General features: G+C 38.9%; 1 protein-coding gene across 6 annotated transcripts in view; it reads left to right on the plus strand.

The window, feature by feature from the left end:
- RAB27A (RAB27A, member RAS oncogene family) overlaps positions 1-23056 on the plus strand; it is a 31679-nt gene extending 8623 nt beyond the window's left edge. For 2 of the 6 annotated variants that reach the window (XM_064388616.1, XM_064388610.1), the window contains exons 2-6: positions 16352-16524; positions 18077-18162; positions 18787-18890; positions 19575-19698; positions 20701-23056. In XM_064388616.1, coding sequence (XP_064244686.1) covers positions 16372-16524; positions 18077-18162; positions 18787-18890; positions 19575-19698; positions 20701-20899 — 666 coding nt within the window. In that variant the 5' untranslated portion in view covers positions 16352-16371 and the 3' untranslated portion in view covers positions 20900-23056. Of the gene's footprint in view, positions 1-3841; positions 3860-3975; positions 4094-11180; positions 11326-12254; positions 12374-16351; positions 16525-18076; positions 18163-18786; positions 18891-19574; positions 19699-20700 lie in introns of those variants that run through there. The other 4 variants (XM_064388612.1, XM_064388611.1, XM_064388615.1 and 1 more) reach the window with 4 other exon arrangements.
- Positions 23057-23504: the final 448 nt, after the last annotated feature.

Here is a 23504-nt window from a genome sequence, read left to right on the forward strand (position 1 = left end):
ATTCATCCATCTTTAGGTTAAATGTTCTTTTGAGTACAGATTATGGAATTTGAGTAGTGTGAAGGTTGCCAAAATACTGTTTCCTGCGTACAAAATGATCACATTTGCTCATTTCACTCAAAACAATCATATTTATTCATACACATTTTATTGCTATTTTAAATAAGCCTGTTTTGACTGTTTCTTGGTGTTGTACCATCTTATTCAAGGACATGTACAATAGTATTTTTTAATACTATTTTCTTTCTGAGATTTCAGAACTGTAATAAGAGAGAGAGAACCTGGTTCAAATATTAAAGGGTTCTTTCCTTCCCCTCTTGATTCAGATCTGGAATAGGCATCTCCACTTGGCTTTGCCTTGGGACAGACTGCATAATAGAAATTGTTGTGGAGGCAGAAGCCTGCAGTTTTGACAGAATTGACAGATCAATTAGAATTGCTTGTTTGGGATAATCTTACTAATCTTTTCTGAGGTCAAATATAACCATATATAAATCTTATTTGGGAAGTAGTCTTTTGATGTTTTTTTCTGATGACAGAGTTTGGTCTGAAGTTTTTTGAAGTGCTGATGTTGAGTGCTGCTGCAAAGGATTCCTGTCTTTAGGCAGTATGATGTTGTATGAAAGCAAAATTGATGCTTTTCATTTGTTGATTATTTTACTGTTAGATTTTATTGTTAAAGAGACTCTGGTAATTCTTGGAAGTTAGTTATCTGGAGACTCTCTTGGAGGGGAATATTTTTAATAACCTCCTTTCTATATTAAAATGTTACAGATCTTAAACATGCCAATCATTTATCACAGGCAATACTAAAAAGAAGCTCTGTCACCATTGCTAGAAATTGCCTAGATTGGCTTACAGTTGAAAGAACTTAATGAAAGTTTTACTTTACTCTCTAATATTACTAAATATTTAGCAGTTGTGCCTTTGGGTAGCAGGAAGGCTTGCCTGACCTACTTTTATTTTAATCACTGAAGGGATATTTCATTATTTGGTCCTGGCAAAGTTCAGCTATAACAGTTCTGGTGTGAAAGCTGATTTTGTGAGTGGGGGTTGCCCTTTTTTTTTTTTTTCTGGAGGGATATTGGTGAGACGAAAGCAAAAGAAAAAAGTCCTTTATATGGAATTTATCTCCTCCTTTCATGTCCTTTTAGTTCCTGAGTTACTGACTTGTTACTGTATAGCAGGGGCAGATGACACTGATGTTAGGCACAGCTCTTGGCTTTGGAAACAGGGATGTGTTCTGTAGCATCATCTGAAATGGGCTGTTACTAGATCCAGTTCTCCTATTCCTGTCTCCAGTGGCAGATGTCTTTATTTCTGCAGGCAGGTAACAATCCAGCCTTTTTCTTAGAGAGGAAACATCTGCTACGGGACAGTTTGGACACCTGCAACCTTTCTCAAGGGTATGGAGTGTGTGAAGGCAAATACTCTGATGCTTATACTGAAGAACGCTCCACACTGTTCACTGTGTTTAACTCCTCAAATTTCCTCTTAAATTCCTAGGCCTGTAAAGCATAGAAAAGTTTTACAAGTTAACCATAAATTCCATGCATTCAGATCATCTTGTTCGTACAACTTGTAAAAACATTGTGAATATTGAATAGCAGAGAAGATGGGTATTCCTTTGTAGAGCTGGAGCTTCAAACCTACATTTTACAGTTTCAGTAATTTTGATCCCCTACATAAACTAAGAAATTGTCCAAGCTCTTCCAACCCCCTAGGACTGGGGTAGCAGTGGGAGGAAGGCTCACCTTGGGCTGCCTGCAGTGGTTCCTGTCCCAGCTGTTGCTGCTTGGTTTGTGTTTGCTTCCTGCCACCACAGCAGGGCTGCCTCAGCTGCCTCTCCAGCATTTGCTGAGAGGCTGCAAACGTGTTTGTTTAAAAATAGACACTATAAATAACCAAACATTGATGTCCTCCCAGTTTATAACTCTCCAGTTTGAAATCAACACAAATTCACCCTCAAAAAGAAAGGTACAGCTGAAATAAAGTTTTCTGGCAAACCCTTGCCTGGTAGGGAGGAAGGAAGAATTAGTTGGTGTTCCTCAGACCAAGCTGGTGAGAGACGAGTTGAGCAGCCTCATTTCATCCTGAAATAAAACTCTGAAGTCTGGGGATTATTTATGAATTGTTTTCCCATTAAAGATGGCAAACATCTGACTGTATGGAAGAGTTTGAACTCTATTTACATTGGGAGAGATTGAGATTGAGGCTTCCAGACAGTTTGTGCTTAGTGTTTGTAGTCACCCCACAGGGCTGTTTGCAACATGGCAGAATTGCTGCTTTGTCTGTCAACACTTCTTATCCTGTTCCTCCTTCTGCACTCTGGAGCAGTTACCAGACATTCTAGTGTGCTTGTGGTCTGAATATTTCTTCACAGTCAAGCAAATGTGCTGGTATTGATCGGGGAAGCAAGCAGTTAAAGATTAAAAATAAGCACATTGCTGAAAATTGAACACAATTCTGTTTTTTAGTTGCATGTGGGAGCAAAAAAGGGCCTTTTATATTCCTCTAAAACTGGTGAAATTTTCAGAAGATTGAATTGAGCCAAGAATTGATAGAGTTTTAAAAATTACCACCTGTAACTAAATGTCAAAGAAATGGATTTTAGTTAATGCTGGAAAAATACTAAGGCAGGGCATGAAAAAGTGTTCCAGCTCTGTATAATAGATGTTCACCAGGGCAAGGAAAATAAAAATTGCCTTGATTCACATGAAAAGAGGCAAGATAGTTGAGCACTGAAACAAGTGAGAGTTAAGAAGCTTGTGGCGTTGTCTTTGTTACTGGTAGATGAATCCATATGTTAAATATTTGTAGCAGCCTTTCTGCAACACTTCTTATATTATAATATTGGAGACTAGCCTGAGACACCACCTTAATTTCCTTTCTTTGCTGCTCTTGAAGCAGCTTGAGGAAATAAACAGAGACAAGAAAGGATTGTGCAAGGACACTTGTCTGCAAAAGCTCATATCAGCTAAATCTTACACGGTGAATGCAAAAGTTGCTTTGTCCACAGCTTTCAGTGCTCTCCTGTGAGCATCTCGAATGTCAGGGTGTCTGAGAGGGGACGAGGCCTCGTGGGGCTGCAGGGGCTGAAGGTCCTGGCTCAGTGCAGGGTCCTCCACCCAGTGAGTGCCTCGGTGCAGACACTGGTGTTGAAATTGGGACAGACCTGTGGGTTCTGCCTCTTGGGGACCTGTGTTAACAGGCCCTTGTGAACTGACTCATTGAAGAGCTGGTTTACATCTTAAAGCAGTAGCTTTATTTCCTTGAAGTTATTTAAATGTTTAAAATGTCTGCATGTGTCTCTTAGGACTGTGCAGGGACAGGGGCTTGTAGGTTTGGCGTCTGTGTTTCAGGAAGTTTCTGGCAACATCCTCACTCTGATCTCTTCTTGGAGCTTGTTGCCATCAGAAGTGGTTCAGCAGAAAGGACCGGGCACAGATGCCTACAAAGCCCTATGGTACAGCTGCCACTGTCCTCCCCAGTCCTGCCCACATGGTCTCTCTCTGGTGTCTTTGCTAGTTTTGCAATCAGTAACTTTTTCTGCTGTCTGTAAAGGTGGGAAATAAAACCAGTTTGGGGAACTTTGGTGCTTGCCATATTTCAGTATAGTAGACTACTGTGTTGCTGTATTTTGGGGTTTTTTTTGTATACTTAGAAAAAGTTGTGCTTACACATTGCAACTCCCTCTCCCTAAGACAAGGAGGAGAGTGAGTAGTTTATGCAAAGGCTCGAGGTTTATTACCGGGTTTAGGGAGATCTAGTTAGCTACTTTGCTCACTTTTTAAGAGGGGGAAAAGAGATCACTTGATCGGTCAGCAAGCCCACATGACAAGCAGCTGAATGTAATTAGGTGGGGAGGCTGGTTGTGTGGGGCTGGCAGCTTCCCATGCCCTGTGAATGTTAGAGCTCTTAGTCTGAACTACACTGTTTTGGTTTTATTTCTTTCTCTGCTAATGCTTCCTGTAGATGAGAAATGGCTCTTTTTGCATGACTATGGTATTCAAGAGATCTGACCTGTGTCAGGAAACTTGTCACTGAAGCACATTTGGAAAACTACAGATCCATTCACAGCTGTTAGACATAGGTATGTAAACACTTTCTCTTTTCTGTTTATTTTCAGAAGATTTATTACATTGTTTTCCTTGAGCTGACTGTGACAGCTGTTCCTCTGTTCAGAGTTTTGAAACACTGTTTCTGCACTTTAACAAGCTGCCTGGAATCCTCTGATTCTGAGAGTTCAGCATTGCTGCATCCTCCCGTTCTAGAGGGAAAAGTAAAGCTGGGGAGCACACTTGGTTTATGTAACACAGGCTTTGGGGTTAAATGACAAAACTGCAGCTCTTTTGTAGGTATTTACTCATTGCTTTTCATAAATAAATCAGTCAGACTTAAATACAAACCAGGGTAAGTTTATTAACAAAATAAATAAAATGACTGCAGTGAGCAATGTCTGGATCCAGGAGGCATAAGATGCCTGTTCTGATCCCAGGTCATCAGCCTATGTTGTCTTCTGTGGCAAACTTGTCAAAACTTGTTCTGCAGGGAAGATACAATTAGACCCCTGATAGTAAAGTGTGCTGTGCAAATAACATTTAAAATATTGAACAAAGTATTTTTAAATGTTGCAGTGCTTGAACTTTTTCCCCTTCTGTTTCTTCCTGTGTTCCTATCAGCATTTAAAGATAAAGTATACTGAATAAATCAGTCCTTTAGAATGGCAGGAGTTTTAACTGCATTGTGCACCAACATGTTTGGTATCATGTTTGCTAAAGGGCTGATAAAAGGCATGAACATGGTGTGTCGCACAGGCTGTTATTTTTAATTGCAAAAAAAAAAAATTGAATAGCAAGGAACCATGAGAGCTCATCTAGTTCACATTCATTGTTCAATCATATAGTAATGACTTGAATCTTAATTATCATAAAAGCAATAGGAAGGTGGGCTGTTATTACTACATTTTGTATCTCCTTTGGAAGGAACTCAGAATGTATGTACCCATCTGACTAAGTCATGCCATGCCACCATAAGCATGATTTTGTAATCAAACATCCTTTCTAGCCATGTGTTTACCAGCATTGTTCTATTCATGAACCAAAACTCCACTTTTTGAGACTGCAAATAAGCAAGGAGGAGTTGTTCAGAGAACAGAAAACAGTATTATTCTCCACTTCTGTGGAGGTCACAAGGCTTTCCCAGGGTTTTATTTGATGTCTAACATAGAATGTCTTAAGATTACTTTTCTCCTTCCAGATCATCACCATCTGACTTATGTTTATGACAGAGAAGTGAGAAATTAATAAATATAGTTCAAGAAATATATTTTCTTACTGTTTCCTTATAGACATCCCCAGTGTATGAAAAGTTTATATATAATATAAACTTTTGGGAAAAGGGGAAAAAGGATTTTGTAAACATTGATGCTTGACTGACTGTTTTTGTTTTTTCCTGTGCTGTGTGGATGGATTGGTTGTTGTAGCTGCTTCACTGTAATTTACTGTTATATAATACTTTCATTTACTGCATTTTGAATGTGTTACAGAAACTATTTCTAGCACATTTTAGTGTAGTGACTTCTAATAGCCTAAGTTATTTGAGGATTAAATTTTGATAATGTCGCTGCACACCAAGATGCTAACATTTGATGCTGCCACCCTTACCCTCACCATAGTCTTGCTGGATTTCAGTATATCTGCATGTTTCCAACATGTCTTTTGTTTATAACACTATCTTAAACAAAACAGCCTTAGTAATTAAGCCTGGTAAAGACAAACTGGGAATCTAATTCAGCTGGGCTTCTTTAAGCATTTTACTACCAATGGCTATAAAGAGAAATTGTAATTTTGTTTTTCTTAAGAAAAAAAGTAGGAAAAAAACCAACAAAAATTCTGAAACTATAGAAAACTTAGAATGACCTAAAAAATCTTAAAACCAGTTAATGGAAAAAGATCTGGAAGTATCCTAGTAGAAGGAGAGAAATGAGCTCTGGACAATGGGAAGGAGAAAAAGGAGTAACTTTTATTTGGTCTAAAATGTTTTACTTCATAACTAAGAAACAGTGTAGTTCCTGCTTCTGAATTTGTTTAAACACTGTGTCATAGGGATAAAATTTATTTTACAAAATCTGTTCTGATACATTGTGATGTTTACACTGTTGGTATTAAAAAAACCAGAAAAACTGGGATCTTGGTGAGGCAGTTCTCTGGGAATGAGCGGGTCAGTTAGCACAGCCCCACTATAGGCATGGTAGCTGTACTGATTAGTGCTGAGATTTTAGTTTTTCACATACTTAATTTATTTTTACTGGAATCTCATTATTGGATTCTTAGTTTCTTCTATAGTAAATCACATGCACTGATTTAAAATCAAACCAAATGTTGCAAGCCAAAGCCAGTCTTTTAGCAGAAGATGAAACACCAGCACCTACTTTAATGAGACTTTTCATATAGAAACTCTTGTGGGACAGTACCATGACATACTCCCATTTTCTTGTGACTTTTGCTCAGAAGGGCATAGCTGAATACTTTCCTATTACTTACCCTTTATATTCCGTTCTTCATTTCAGAGGTTTGATGCCTTTATTATGGTGTAGAATTGTTCTGTGAAGTTGGTTTGGCAGTTTGTGTGAGATTTTGGAGTTCCTCACGAGCATACGACATTTCTACTAGGTGTCTCACCAAGCCAGCACAGTCTGTATGCACTGTGGTGTGATAACTGCATACACATTTCCCTGACACAGTTTTTGACAGGAAACTTGCACTGCTTGGATCAATTAGAGCATTCTGACTGGCAATTTATTTTCATAGAAGAGCTTTGTATATTTTTTCTGGAACTTGGGTTATAGAAGTGCTTGTTCTGTAAGCTCACTGCTGCCTAAGCCATTTATTAACTATAAACAGAACCATTCTGAATTTTAATTGAAGACTTTGACAGGTAGAGGTGGAGAATTGCCTGTTACTGTAGGTCAGCTCAAATGAAACTTGAGGATGTTTTGTGTGCATGAAATGTTATGAAAGAATTCTTTAGGAAGGCACCTACAGCATGAAAAGCTGGCAACAGCTGCCAGTTTTCAGATGGGGTTTTACTCTACAGCCATTTTGGGCCCCTCCCTCTCTCTGGGAATAACTAAAAGGAAAGTGGGCAAACTGTGGCATTAGACTTGTGCTGCTTTTTGCTTTCCTTGCTCATATATTCCTATGTAACAACAATTAGTGTAAGAAATTCTGGTTTGCTGTGCTGTTTATCTCAGAAGTCTTTGCTGTGTATCAGGATTTAACTATAATTCAGGCTGTATTATGGGATCCTGATCTGAGCAGTGAGATAAATATTGTTGGCAACTCAGGATGAAAAACAGCAGGCTTTCTGAATGGAAGCTTTGTGTTGAGCAGATCAGGCTGCTTAATCAGTGCTTCTTTTGAGTTATGCCTTCCCTGAGGCTCTAGAAAGCTGTGCTAGGACAGGAATTGAAGCCAGCATTTTGCCCAAGCACCGTCTGAGCAGTTTGGCAGACAGCAGGGCCTCAGCAGAAGGCTTGGGCAGTGGTAATTTGTGCTGCAGTTCCAGAGCTGTTCGAGGGAGGATAGGGTGGAAGTAGGGGCTTGGCTTTTAATTCTTCAAAGAAAAGCCCACTCAAACACTGTAGCTGTAGCTTTGCTTTAGTTTGAGTGATACTTTTGAGCCACAAGCATGCTCTAAAGTGGCTGTGTCTTGCTGTCACACGAAGATTTCTGTGAAGATTTCTGCTTTGCTGTCGCACATTCGTGACTTTGTGAAGAGGACAGGTTGTGGCCTATTGTATACAGCTATTCAGGCAGAAGTGGTGTTTTGTTATGTAATGAGCATGTTAAGGTATGGTCACAGTATTCTCAGCAAGTTATTTCTAACCTTTTCATAGCATTTATGAAACATGGAAGCATCACATACACTATCTCCAAACATGTTTACTGAACAAGTCCTGCTCACTACTGGCTGAAAAGTCTCTTTCTCAGACTGTAGCTATTACAGACTCTGAAATTAAAGGCTCGGTTTCATTTTGAGACCTCTTAGGAGCAGATTATTCACAGCTGCCACCCACCTGTCAAGCTCTGAAGTGTCTTGCTGCCAGCCTGCACTGCTCTCCACAGCAGCATGACCTCAGGTAGGTCTGCACCTGCAAGGATGCTTCTGTCAAGATTTTCTGATTTTCAAAAGATTGGGAGAAGTGAATGCTAGCTGTGAGCCTCAGTTTTATCTATCTAGATCTATCCTTCCATCTCTGTCCTTCCTTGCTTATCATCTCTGACTGTCCTGTGATGCTGGATTTGAGGAGTAGAAGAATAACCTTTTTGAGTTGCTGGACAGTGTTTTAACTGACAGTTTCCCATGCTTTTCCACAGATAACTATGAACTTATTTTTTCCCTTTTGTTACACTCATTTAAGAAATCCCACTGATTCAATATTTTTACCAGTAACTTGTTATTTTTCCTAATGTTGTGCCTGATATCCATAGACAATAGAGTTTTCCATCTCACTAGATGTGGATATGGCTTAGTTGTTCAGTCAGTACCTTTGATAACCAGTAAATGTTCTAGGGAACAGGATGCTTTCACTGCTTGCTGGAAGAATGATGACATTAGTCCTGCTCCAAAAGGCCATGATGCCTTGTGATTTGCTGTTTTCAGAAAACTTCTGATGGACTTCAAAGTTTTTGGGTATTTCAATGGCACCTAAAGAATGAGAAAGCATTTAACTTGTTAAGAAATAACTAGAAGAACAAAATGTTAGAAATCCTCTGTACTGTGATCCCTGTTAGTTTAGATCTCAATATTACAGAAACGCAATAATGCTAAAGAATAGCAGTGGCTGCTAAAAATAAAGTTGTTGAATCTCCCAATTAACAACCAGCTTAGCAAGGAAGTGTTTACTTCCTATGAAAAACAAAAACCCCATGTATTTCCCAGTCCAAGAGATGAAAAGGTGGATTAAATTCTGCTCTGCAATTCTTTCCTGCCTCACCCTTTTGTGTGCTTTCCCACATCATGTTAGATGAATGATGTAGTTTTATAGTCCCATTTGTATCATATTTGTGTGGTCTTCACTTTTATCTAACAATGATTAGGAAGTACCTTCAGGTGTCTGGTAGCTGACCTTCTCCATTGACTTCTAATTGCCCTAATCAGGGTAATTTATTTTGCCAGATTATTCCTCTCTCATGCAGGATGTATCTGGTATCCTTCATAAATTTGGCAGTGTAACCTCTTGGAGAATTATGTTCTGTATTCCTGGTTATCTGTGAAACAAGGTAGAAGGTAGCTGAGAACTTTCCTGTTCCAAAAGACAAATATATCTATATCTATATTGTGGGTTTTTTTAAGAAGCTGCAAATATTTTCCTCTGGCCATTTACAGTGTGTGCTTTAAAGGAATTAAACATGAGCATGGCCTGACTGATATGTATTGCAGTCTTCTGAATCACCCATATATGCAGAGCATAACTCACACTTTCTTTACTGTGAGTACCTGCACATGTTTTCTTTGAGATGTCATTTTATTAATATTCTACCTGCACATATGAAACTGCTTATTTTTTCAGCTTTTAGATTTTTAACTTTTAAAAAACTTATTATTCCTCCTATTCTGCATTTTCATGTGTTTGCTTATCTGCTGGAGATTTTTATCTCCTGGAAAACCAAACCATTTTTTAAAGAAATATGCAATTCTTACTATCCTGTGTGATTCTTATTCTCTTCTCCTTTACCCTTTGGTGGCTATTTCTGTGGGCAGAATTAGAAGTGTGCTCTTTTTTCTTACCCTTCTGAATTTGAAAGTGCTGCTGAATCAGTGGGTGGTCAGACTCATGGATATTTCCCATCTGTGAATATGACCAACTTTGTGGGTGAAACCCTTGTGGCTCCCATTTTGTCAGAAACAGTTGGAAAATGTGTGTATCTGTGTAAGACTGTCATTGATAATTCCTTTACCCTGTGAAGAGTAGGTACAGTGCAGTGACGTATTCCAGGTGTTAAGGTTGGGCTGTGAGGAAGGAGGTGGGTCCCAAAGTGGTCAGAATTGTCACGTTAGGGAGGATGCTGAGCATTGCTCTGAATTTCCTGTTTAAAAGCTAGTGAAATAGCACAGAAGCACTTGGAAGCCAGTGTGGCTTAATGTATTTATTGGAGGAAGAGGGGAGTGGTTGAGGATGGAGTAAGTAGTGTGGAACTGCTTAAAAGAAATTACAAATGCTTGCTTCACTTTCCCCAGTTACTCTGGAGTTTATTAGCTTTATACAGATGTTTGCTTCACTGCTCTAACTTAAAAGCAGCTTCTGATGAGAGTGCAGAGAGGTAACTTGGGAGGCAAAAGCTCTTGTTCCCAGGATGGGGACAGATCAACTGTTTTCATCACGTAGCATTGCGGATCTTTCTTTTTCTACAGTATTTCCTTACCGTGGAGCATGAAAATGTTAGGAAGCGATGAGGGAACAGAGATGGTGCTGTGCTTTTTGCACAGAAGTTGAAGCTGCACAAAGGTCCTCCTGTATGGGGAGTGTTGAATAACCAACTGCAACATTCCTGCTTTTATTCTTCATTTTTTTCCAGTTCCATGCTGCTTTTTATTCATTTGTGTAACTGAGATAACCTTTGAAATCCAGCTGCCTGATTGTTGGTGAAATGCAAATGTAATTGCAAAACTAACTGTTATTTCATTTCTTGGCTTCTCCATTCCTAGTGTCTCCTGATTTTCTGGAAACATAGTCCAGAATCTGCTGTTTCCTTGCCTGGCCTGGTGTGCAAGGTTCTCACCACATCAGACCTGCTGCTTCCCTTTTATGCCCCCTTTCTGGGTGGGATTATAATTTCCTGTATCTCCTGTAGAAACTCATTCTCACAGTGCTTTGTGTGCCCGTCAGTTTGTGCTCTCAAAATGCTGCAGTTGCAGCAATGCTGAAAAATGGTTGTAGAGCACCTTCAGCCAATTAAAAGTGACATCAGTGTTTGGAGGCTAAAACATTCTTCTGTATCTTGAGCACCCTTAAAATTAGTTAGATCTTTCCAAGAAAGAGGCTCTCCTTAGACAGTGATTCTGCAAGTCATTGGAATTCCTCTACAGTTGAAACTAAAAACATTGTAACAGTAAAATGTGTAAAGCAATTGAAAGTAACCAAGGAGTATTTTTTTTTCATGTTTATGTTACAGAAAAGCCCCAGAAGTCACAGAAAGTGTCATTTTGACCAAAACTAAAGCAGGCCAGGTCATACATTTTCCTAAGAAAAACAATAGTGCGGCTCAGAACATTTTGGTGAAGTGCATATTCATCAGTTCTCTTCCCCCAGCACAGCAGGTACTTGAGCTTATGAACAATTGTTGTCATGATGTGCTACATTACGTTTGTACAGATCTGGCAAGTTTTAACAAAGTGCTGACTAAGCAGGAGCATTATTTAAGTCTCTGTGCCTTGTTTGGACAGAGCTGGCTGGTGATTGACCAGTTCTTCAAGCTCTCAGGTGCTGCTGGAGCCGTAGAGCAGGGTGAGGCCATGCAGTGTGCTTTCCCCACGCTGAGCAGGAATGTGGCTATTGCCTCGCTGCAGTGTGGTGGCACTGCTGCTGTGACAGGATTACTGAATGTACTCCTCTGCACTCTGGATCACTTCTCAGTTTTTCTGCTGGAACAGATGGAGTGACACATAAAACACTCTCAAAGTTTAATTTTGTAAATTTCACCAAGGCAAGTGTAGTGCCTTGGTGAAATTTTTTTTGTATGAATTGATGTGCACTTGTAGAATAATCAAATCTGTACAAATGCATTATTGCCCACTGAGAGACCTGTAGTGTCTTCTCTTTCTGTCTGGGGTGGATTTTGGTTTCATTTTTCCCCAATACCCATGTCAACTCTAATCACAAGCATGGAGCCTCAACAGAAAGGAAGCAGTTTACATAAAAGACTGCTCTATTCTCAAACCAGAGGTAAAGAATGTAAAGCTATAACTGAACAGGTGTGATCCATATACTCCATCATTAATGCATTTTTGAATGAAAACCCCTGCTGGGAACCATGTAATTGTTTAAAGGTGTGTGGGTGATTTTGCAGCAACTTTAGATCTGTTCCAAGGTAGGTCTTGCACAAATCTCTTTTGAAATGCTGTTTGCCTCTAGGAATAAAAGGGACATGTGAGCTGTGTAATTGCTTGCCAGCCATGCAGCGAGGCAGCACCCTCCTAGACACAGACATGGGCACACCTCTTTATCTCTGAGCACCCATCAACGTGGATGCAAACAGCTGACACGTAAGCCTCTTGGCTGTGTGCTGAAGAGGTGGTGCTGGCAAAGTACTCCTACTGGAAGTACTGTCTCCAGTGTGCCCTAACTATTCCTTTTGCAGAGTTTGGGGTAAGTGGTATGCCTTACTTTAAACTGATGTGCTTCAGGATTGTCTGCTTAGGGGCATGTTCAGATTTCCTGAATTTTACTGTGTGTATATGTACATGTTTTTATTTGCAGATCAATGCTTTTGTTGTTTGTTTTTGGTTTTGGGTTGTTTGGTTTTTTTTTTGGCTTGTGTTTCCATGTATTCATCTCTTTTGCATTCTTCCTTTTTCCTTCTTTCCATCAGCTCAGTAGCAGCACAAGAGTTGCATGTTTTGTGTAAGGCCAGTTCAGGAAGCATATCCCCTATTCCCATACTGCATGCCAAAAATGCAGGGGAAATCCTGCATGCCATGCCAATTTCCTTAATTTATACAGGAGCAAATCTGCCATAGTCTGGAATGTTTTATCACACAATAATGCTGTGGTGTCTGTGTCCCAGAGGCAAAAAGATGAACCCATTAACACTGATGTCTGTAATGGGAAAGTCCCTCAGACTAGGAAATGCAGGGAACAAGAGGAGCACTTGATTTGGAGAGAATCCCTTCTTCATAAGGCCTGATCTGTGTGTGTGTGTGGAAGCTGCAGTGCAGCAGCTGTCCAGGCACGGCTCAAATGCTGGCTGTGGGGGTCCTGTCAGCCGTGGAAAAGGCCAGTGGAGCCTTTCCAGCTCTTGTTCATAGCTCTTATCCCTCTGCATACCAGGCAAAGTGCAAAGCCAGAGCTGAATGGGATTTCAGGAGGGATTTACAACAGGCAAAACTGTGGAGCTTAAAACTGTGTCCATTTGTGATTTTTTTTTTTTTTTTCAAACCAAGGAGTTCTTACTCTTAGAAGCAAGATTTGGGAATGATTTTGTTTTGGTGACTGGTGAATTCTAATTGTATCATTAGTGTTTTCAGAATCTTCCTTTTCTACCTCCTACTCTCCTGATATATGAAGTATGGAAAAGTGGAAGGAGAGACTGGAGAGTGTGAAGCTATAAAGCCTAATTTTAAAAAAAAAGCAAAATTGGAAGGAAAAAATGGGATGGGTTTTAGTAACAGGCCCATGATTTTTAAAAGCTTCACAGAAGTTTCTGCTCTGAATATACTTTACAGTGAATATGTTCTTATTTCTGTTATGTGAAACTGAATGTGTCTGGACACTAGGACTGCAGGTCTCGGAAGTGGAGGGTGGAGATCACTTTTTAAATATTTGTACAGGGAGGAGGACAAGGCTTGAAACTACTATGAAAATAGCTCTTTCCATGTCTCCGAGGATAGGTTAACTGTGCAGGGTTTCACAAGAACCACTCCCTGGAGATATTTGAATAATAGATTGACATTATGGGGTGCAGTGAGAGGTGTGTGCATTTCAAAACCAGAGGAGAAAATTTCCTTCTCAAGCAAATCTTTTAGAAGGCCTTTTTAGAATTCTTCTTGTGAAGGGTTCCTCACCCTCTGTTAGTCCTTTGGAAATTGTGTTTTGTACTGACCATAGGGAAAATTGAGTGGGCCAAATGATGAGGCATGTGTGTCCTGACAGACACTTTACAAATCAGATATGATACTAGGAATACCCAAAGCCTAATCTTGACCTTTCTGTTTTGGCCAGAGCTTGCACACAGCCCTGTCCAGTGGAAGATGCAGCTGAACCGTAACAGTTCCCTGCAGCTCCGTGGCACAGCTGCAGTGCCCTTCCTTCCTCTGTGTGGTATTGCACAGGGTGCATGGTAAATCAGCAGTTATCAGCTGCACTGACATTGGTACTTGTTATTAAACATATTCTGGACACCTATAGCCACCCAACAGAAAACCAACAGGACAAGGCAAATACCTCTGTGCAGGTGGCATAGCACAGTGAAAAGCACAAGCAAGGTTGTCTTTGTGTAATATACTGGCCCTAAGATTTACATCTAAGTTTTTTAAAGCAACAATTAATTTAGGGACCCTGAGACTGAAAGAACATGTGCTTGAGTAGAGGATGAACAGCTCTTAGCCCTTTGAGAACATGAGGGCAAAGGAAATGTGTGAGATGGAAGTCTAAATCAAATGCAGTCTTGAGAAAAATCCATCTTTGTTTTTTAAAATGCTTTTTCTTTTCTTCTGGTACATGTCAATGAAAAGACTTTGACAGAGCTACAGGGTAGGTGATCTGGTTTTACTTTTTTTTCCTTCACCAACAGGGGAGAGGATTTAATAAATGAAACAAGCCCCCCCCCCCCCCCCAATTATTTTTGCTGATACATGTGAGCGTGTCCAACGGATCAGGGTTCTTAATTTCTTCTGAAAATCTTCTTGTGTCAGTATTTGGGCTACCTGTTCAACTTGCTTACTTGAATATGCTGTTCCTTCAGACCTATGTGGTGGATGCAGTCCTGCAGTGGTGGTGCATTTATGTAAAAAGCTCCCTTTTGCTGCAGGGCTCTCCCTTTCAGCCTTCTGTTCTATTGCAAAACTTTGGTTAAAACACAGCAGTAGGATGTGAATTAGCTGGCTGTGGCGTAGTAGTGAGTGTGAACTCTGTCACCTAAACCCCCTTCCTGCAAGCTGTTACTGGCACTGATGGCATAATGTGAAATATACCCTGGCCGGGAAAGGGAGACTTCAGCGCTTCTCTAAAAGGGAAAAAAGTGTCAGCTGCTTTCCACTAACTCTTCAGGTGGAGAATATCTGGGGTAAATCTGACCAGTGTCTGCTTTTTGGTAAGCTGCTTATGGCCACATCAACCAGACACGGTTCTGACTTGTAACCAAGAGAGGGACAATTATAAAGGTGTGAAGCTTTTAAGATGGTTACGGTTTTAGCTGAATGGTGGTGATTGACGCCCACATGCTGGAGACACAGTGTGTCCTAGACGTCAAGCTGTGAGTTGATATTCAAGAAATTAATTGGTGTTTTTCCATTGATGCAAACTACTGCAGTGTTTGACTTGAAATTAATATCTTTATCTAGTTCAAGCTACAAGTAGCTCCAAAAATATGTACAATTAAAACAGCAGATATTACTCTTTCAAAATTTTATTTCATAATCTATTTTTTTTTGTATTTTTGGAATTTTTTCTGTCCTTCATAAGAGGCAATTTTACACGAGGCTTCTGTTGCTTTTAAAGTGGTTATTTTAGGCTTATCTTTTCATGTTCATGTCTTTGAACACAGCACAAGGCAGCTCTCTACTGTTTGTTTTGGGGGAGGGAGGCTCAGTAGCTACTCAACAGGAAAGTGCCAGTGCACTTACATCAGCTTTTCTAATACACATGGAATTTGCCAGTGATTTTTGTTACACATTTTAGTTGTTCCTGCACTTAGATTAGACTATAGAGAATATGGTTATTTTTAAAAAGGCAGGAAAAAAAAGAGAAATTTCTTAAATGTGTAATGAGCCATGGAAAAAATGTGTGTGTTTGTTTAATGTCAATTCAGGATCAAGATTTTGTTTGAATGGCTAGCTAGCTTCACAACACAAACTTTAAAAACTGAAGATTCTTCCTCAAAACAAAAACCTCAAAAAGAAGAAAGTCTTATGCAAGATTAAAGAAATAGCTATTAATAGAAAATTACTTTAAATTTTGTTTAAATATAATTGGACAGTCCAGGTTTTTTTTTAATATATTACTAATGCCATGGTGAGTATGAGACCAGAATTGCATTGCTAGTACAATTAAGTAGCTTTTGCCAGCTTCCAGGAGGATTAAAAACAGTTTTGCAGTTTCTGTTATAGATAGCTTGAATAGTTTGACCTTGATTTTCAGTCTTGCCTGAAGAAGTTAGAATTGTGTTGTCTTCCCTTTCCAGTAAGAGGAATGTAATAAAACGAAAGATGTACTTTTTCAGTCACGGCTGCATTTGATATTGGTAATTTGTGTAATTGAGAGTTTAAAGTGAAGTCAGTGTAAAGGAGCACAGAACTGGCCCCACCACCTGCTGCTTTGTAGTTCAGGGAGTGATTTGTATTTTAGACATTTGTCAGAAGTCCTGGCAGAGCTCTGGACTAACTGTTCCTTTTTGCTTTGCTTTTCAAGGTGCCGCCTGAATTCTCACTATGTCTGATGGGGACTACGATTACCTCATAAAATTCCTAGCGCTCGGTGATTCTGGAGTAGGAAAGACCAGCCTTCTTTACCAATATACAGATGGCAAATTTAATTCCAAATTCATCACAACGGTGGGCATTGACTTTCGGGAAAAGCGAGTGGTGAGTTTGTACGAAGAATGTGCTGCTTAAAAATGGTGTCTGTGTGTAGGCCTGCAATCAGTGTTATTGTGTGCTTCATTTTGTGACAGGAAAGGCCTCACCTGACCTGGCTGTTTTTGTCATTGCTGTGTACAAACTCATTTCCCCAGAAGTTAAAGAGCTGATTCTAAGAAACCACTTCTTTCTGCTCAGCAGATGTTGATGAGTGTGTCTACTCTGAGACTTGTGCACACAGTACCTGAAATAGCACTTTTACTGTTGAACTCTTTTCACCAGGAAGGACTGAACTGTAGTAAAATGTTATTGCTGGGTATGAACTGAAATGGCTACTGAAAAAGGTGCAGTTTTTAAACATGTGCATGAAATGGTACATGCAACTGATCTTGCTTCCTAAGCAGTCGCTAGCAGAGAAGAATGATGAAATATAAGGTTGCTTTTTTCAACCCCTGAATTGCTATTAAACTAAGCAAATGTACTTCTGATATGAAGCTGAGCACTAGAATACCATAACCAATTGGATGCTGGTCGTTACTGCTCTGAGAAATGGAGTTGGCACAAGCTTTTTGTTGTTCCATACAGGTATTAACTGTCTTTCATTGTAGCCTGGTGATTTCCTGTGTCCAGAAATCTGGATGGTGTAATGGGCATTGTGCAGACTGGCTTTTGGTGCACGACATGCATGACATCTAGTTCAAGGACTAGATATCTTAGTTAAATGCCAAACTGGTCTCTTGTCCCCTTTGTGGGATTGTAAACATGGTGGTTTACTTGATCAGCATATTTGATAACTCAGGATAAGGTTTAGGCTTCAGAGCCTGAATCTTGTAATATGAACTTGCTGAATTTGTGGAATTCTAAAGATCTGTTTGTAACTCTTGTAAGCTTAGATACAATGACATTTGAAGGTAATGAAGATGACTTAACTCGAAGCATTCTAAAGAAGAAATGAATCTATTTTTATCTGATCCTTCCAAGACTAATAGATGCCCTTATTTATTTTTTCATGCTGAGAAAATGCTTCAGCTTTTATTTTTATCATCCAATTTCTGCTTTATAAGCTGTGATCTGATAAGATCTACCCTCAGCAATTTTTCAGCAGCATTTTGGCAGCTAAGTACAGATGTCATTATCTCTTGTGTATATCCTGTTTGCTAATGAGATTCTGCTATTGCTACAAATACATCGCCAGATTGCACTGTTGCTTTCTTATGTTTTATTTTGAACATGATGTAAGGTAGTAAAAAACCCAGAAAATCAAAATACAAAAATTAATATTGTCTTGTGGCTCTAAATATCTGTCTGGAGTCCCTAGTCTATTGGGCCCTGGTTTTGCAATTTCCCTTTTACCCTTATTTTTAAATATTGAATTGGATGCAATATTAAAATGCATCTCATACTACTTTTGCCTTACAAAGCAGAGGATTGAGTTGTTGAGTTGGGATCTGTGCATCAGCAGTGCTAATTTTGCTGCATTTAATGACTTTAAATGCCAGTTCTTTTGTGTTCTGTATCACCTGGACTGGTAACAGTATTGCAAATTTACCTTTTCCAGGTGTATAGACCCAATGGGCCGGATGGTGTTGGTGGCAGAGGACAGAGGATCCATCTTCAGCTCTGGGACACTGCAGGGCAGGAAAGGTATGGCCCAAGATTGCAATGGGAACTTACTGTAAAGGCAATGGAAAGCTTCCTATGAGTACCCATGAAATTCTAACTGTCATTTACAACTGTAGAACACCAAACTGTAATTCTTGTTTTTCAGTCTTTGTTTTCATAGCCAGCATATATAGACACTTTAAAAATTTTTTAAAGTCTTTTTAAAGTTCTTTTAAGTTTCTGTAAATATGTTGATGTCTTGGGAAAGTCAGACAGGATCTCAAAGGATTCTTTTCTACTGGCCTATCAAAAGACTAGCATTCTTGTGGTTGTTAATCTTAAATTCAAGGACTGATGTGTATAGGGGATAAATTTTTGCTCAAAGTTAGAATTTCATTATTGTTTTAATTTTTGAGTCTTGATCAAGGCATGTTTTATAGTAGAAGACTGTTTAAAGCTCTCACACTCAAGTCTCCTTGATGCCTTAGGCCTTGATGTAATGTTAGCAATTTTTCTTACACAGTCCCTGCCTCAGCAAAACAACTATGAATATTTCCTTCTGGTTCATTCAGTCTTAAGTTACCTCAGTTCTTCTATGATTGTAAGCAATTGTGTTTTCAAAGTAACTTGTCAGATGAACAAATTAATTTTGCTTTGCTGGTCTAGGTTTCGTAGCTTGACTACTGCTTTCTTCAGAGATGCCATGGGGTTTCTTCTGCTCTTTGATCTGACAAATGAGCAAAGCTTTCTGAATGTCAGGAACTGGATAAGTATGGCTTTTTTTTTTTTTTTTACTTTCTTTGCATGGGTGGAATGGGGTGTGGGGGTTATGTTTGTAAATATGGAGTCTCACTGAGAATTAGAACTTAAAATACTGGTTTTTATGGCTTTCTTAGTAAAATAATGTGTTTATTATAATTGTAATAGCTGCTAGTGATGAATTCTAGGGCTCACCTGAAATTCAGTTTTGCCTGCTGAACTTGGATTTTAACCTACAAAAGAAAGCTGAGACAATATCCTATCTCTGGTCTGGTGCTGTTCAGTAATTTAAGTGTGTGGGGAGCCTATGCAAAAGTATTTTGGCTCACCTGGAGCTTTGTCAGCAAAACAAATGGAAGGCAAATGTTACTTGGCCAGAATATCCAGGCAAAGGAGTTCCCAAACTGCATCATCCATCTGGAGAGGGAAGTAGATCCTTTCTTGGCTCACAATAGATGCTTAGTGAGTGTAACTCCTTCAGCTGCAAATACACAAGTTTCTGTGCTAACTCTGCCAGGCTTCTGTTTCCCTGGGTTTTTCACTGGGTATGTGACAGTGGAAGTCCACGTGTCCTCTGGCTCCTCAGTGCCAGTGGAGAAGTGCTGTGAGCCAGCAGAGCAAGCTTGGTCTGTGGTGGTGTTCCTAGGGAGTGTGAGACAGTGACTCATGGCCCCTCTTCATGTTGGTGCTGCCAGGTCAGCTACAAATGCATGCATATTGTGAAAACCCAGACATTGTGTTATGTGGAAACAAGAGTGACCTGGAGGACCAAAGGATGGTGAAGGAAGAAGATGCTAAAGAACTTGCAGAAAAATATGGGTAAGTAACTTTCTTTCAATTATTGCTGTGATTAAAGCAGAATGAGATTTTCTGTAATGCTTTTTTCTGTATACTGAAAGGTTATTGTGAGAATAAGCATTTTAGAATGCTTAACTGTGTGGTATGATATTTTGTTTTCTGTCTGAGATAAATATTTTCTTCATTGCTTAAAAATAAGTACTTAGTATTGCAGTAATCTTACACTGGAGATAGAGTAATCTTCTTTGCTTGGCAGTAAACAGTGTAAATTTTCACAAACATTTTGGAAAAGAGAGAATTTAGAGAGGCAGGTGAATAATGAGGTCACTTCTTTGCTCTTACCTATGTTGAGGTATCTGCACTCTCACAGGCTCCCAGGGAGTCTGAAAACTGAGTCAGACCAGTGGGAAGACAGGGCAGCCTTGCCCTTCCCCTTCCTGCCAGGCACGGGTCATGTGCCTCTGAAGGAAGTATGTGAAATCTTTGTTCCTATCAGATATTAATTTCTACTTTTATACTGCCTTAACTCTTTCATGGGTCTTATCTTTGGATTACTTTTGCATTGCACTGAGAATCAGAAACACTTTTCTGAAAGAAATAGTCTGATGCATTTGTTGTGTTTTAATTCATATAGTGGAGAAATTTTCTAGCACATGAACTGGACTTCTTCTCAAATAAAAGCTAAGTTAAATGATGTGCTCCAACCACTAATCCACCTTTTTCTGGAGGGTTACAGTAGAACTGCTCCAAAGTAAAGCCCACAGGACAGGCAATAGTGGGAACACTGGCTCCTCAGTGCAAGCTGCCTTGTTCTGCAGGTCTTCTGCTGTGTCCTACCTTCAGTCAGCCATTTCACTAATTTCTTTTGCATTTCAGACCACTGAGCACTTGGTGTGTCTCTGCTATGGAGTAGCAGTGACAGTGTGAGTTCTAAGAATGTGGCAGTAATACTGTATTTTTTGTTGTTGTTGTTCTTTGAGTGACAACTGTATGATGTAAGGTTATATTTTTTGTCTTCTGCAGAATCCCATATTTTGAAACCAGTGCAGCAAATGGGAATAATGTAAGCAAAGCCATTGAAACTCTGCTTGACCTCATTATGAAGCGCATGGAACGATGTGTGGATAAATCCTGGATCCCTGAAGGGGTGGTGCGCTCCAATGGGCACAGCTCTACAGAACAACTGAATGAGGAGCAAGAAAAAGGCAGATGTGGCTGTTAGCCCAGTTACAATTAACTTTAATGTGTATGATACAGTACAGTTGCAGCTTACCTGTTTAACTTTGGGACAAATTGCTTTGTGTAGTTATTTAATGAGCTATATTAATTACTGATATGAATTTTTATTTGCTTTCTCTCAAACAACCTTGATCTCCACTTGTTTATATGCAGTTTATTAGCTGTGGCACAGAAGTTTAATTTGGTTTAGCACTGGATGTTCCTCTAATTCTCTGCTTGGGAGGAAAGGGGAAGAAAGGAATTTTCATTACCAAATTCAGAAACATGTCTCTATGGGCAGCCAGAAGGGGTAGACTTCTGAGTTGAAGGGTTTGCAGTTGCCCTTGGCAGTCTCCATTAACTACACAGAGTAGGCATTTAGATTAGATATTGTGACAGCTCTTGGTGTCTCCTAACAGCAAGATAACCAACTTGCTTCTTGGTTTTAAACAGAAACATTTAATCATTTCACCAATTAATAACAATCTTAAGAGCACATCCTGTGTTTTCCACAAAAGCCTGAGAGTAGTTTTTCCCTGCTCTCCTAATCCATCAGTTTTCAGTGATGAAAACCAAAGGGAAGCACTTCAGTACAGAATAAAAAGCTCCAGAGAAGCACAGGGGTGTGCACACAGAGCACTTGGGGCATGTCATGTCATTGAACATGTAAACTACAACTGTACTATATGAAATACATCCAATGCAGCCTATGAGACCTCCTGACATCATTTGTATTTCTAGAACATGCATGTATGTAAATTGATAAGTAAATGGCATAACTGTGCATCTGTTATGTTTCTTTCATATTGCTGCTCATGTTCTAACAGGAATGTAGGGCAACCTAGATGTCAGGAAAATTTCATCAGAGTTGGTGCTTTGCACTGAATCTGTTTTACCAAACACAAATTGAGAATGTTTCTTCAAATTTGGAATTGAGAAATGAATGATTATTGTCTTCTGGTGAGATGCAGCTAAGATACTAGTCCTGTAGATCAGTATTTCTGAATTTATAATGCTCATTTTATTCTGCCAACCTTTGTGTCCTGAACATCTTGGTTATCATATAGTAATTTATGGCTTGTTCATTTCCTTTAGATTGTATTTTAAAAAAGAATATAGTTACTTTTCTCTCCCCCCAACTATGGATCACATAAATGTAATTTTTGGTTTCAGTGGATCGTGTTACTCTAACCATTTTTATTTATTCATATGACCTAGGAAACAATCAGTATTTTTTGGGCTTTTGCCCAGACTGATTTATAAGATGTGCCTACCAAACTGTTTTCTACCCTGGCAGAGATTGTATAATTGTAAGGTGTTGCCAATTAAAGTCATAACATGCCAAATTGAGTCTTGTTACAGACCTTCCAGAGCAGCTTGTTTACAGCACTCCAAAGCTATTGCTTCTTTAGAAATTATGTATTTATTTATTTAAATATTCTAGCTACTGCAATTTCAGGCAAGTATTGATACCAGTTATGAACATGAATTGCAGCATAACAAAATTTTTGAAGGAAGGACCAAAAATGTTTCTAGAATAGGATCTAAGGAAAAAAAAATATTTGATGTAGCTTCTGGTTATATCAATAAATACAAGAATAAGTATTTAAACTTGGTTCTTAAAATATTTTACACAGTAATGCATTGTTCTTTAACAAACACAATGTGTAAATATTAGATTTTTATCACAGCCTACACAGAATATTTTAAAAGTGCAATATAATTTGACTGCTCTGGGGCTAGGATAGAGGTAAAAGAAATTTATATGAGTATAGGGTTTTGGTTTTTTCTACTCCACTTCTAAAATGCTTGTAGACCGGAGTTACTGTAGTTTAATTCAGAGTGCCTTTTGAAGTTACCATCATGTTTCTGACCAGTAGAGTAAGAAACTCTAGTGTAAGACACAATACATTTCAATGTACTTCAGTGTCTGAATTTCTTTTAATGTAACTCTTTGGTTTTCAGAGGGTTGCAGTGGAACTTTGTCATGCATTAACTTAAAATGGGAGTTTTTGTGCTTATAGCTCCATCCAGTTCCTGAAAACTAAGGATTATCGCAACCAGCTATTGAGCTAAGTGACTACTGAAATAGTGTAAAAATATTTCCTTTTGAATACTTATGTTTAAATTGGATATTAAATATTAAATACTGAAACTGTCATATTTGTGTCATGCCTATTATTTGTAACTATTTACAAAGAGGATCTTCATAAAATTGCCTTGATGTCAGCCTTTGAAATGTGCCATAAGATATATCTGTTTGAAATATTGTGTGACAAAACTTTTGTTCCCTTTTAAACTCTCATGAGAAATTACAGTAAATGTTTTTGACAGTAAATTACACTGCTCTTACTAGACTAGTACTGGCTTTAAGAAACAAGAATTCTTAGGTGATGTGAAATTGCTATTTCAAGAAAAGTTGTTTCCTTTCAGTGTCAGATGGAGACATTGATCTGTAATTGAACCAAGTTTTGGAAAGTGTTTCCCTTAAGATGGATTGTCCCAGGATTTCTTATAATAATATAAAATAGTTAAACATTTCTGATATGAACTTTGCCAGCACTCTTGAACTGAATTGTAACATTTCCTGTTGTCTTAGTTCAATGTCA

The sequence above is a fragment of the Passer domesticus genome, chromosome 14 (genome assembly GCF_036417665.1).
Source record: "Passer domesticus isolate bPasDom1 chromosome 14, bPasDom1.hap1, whole genome shotgun sequence".
NCBI lineage: Eukaryota > Metazoa > Chordata > Aves > Passeriformes > Passeridae > Passer > Passer domesticus.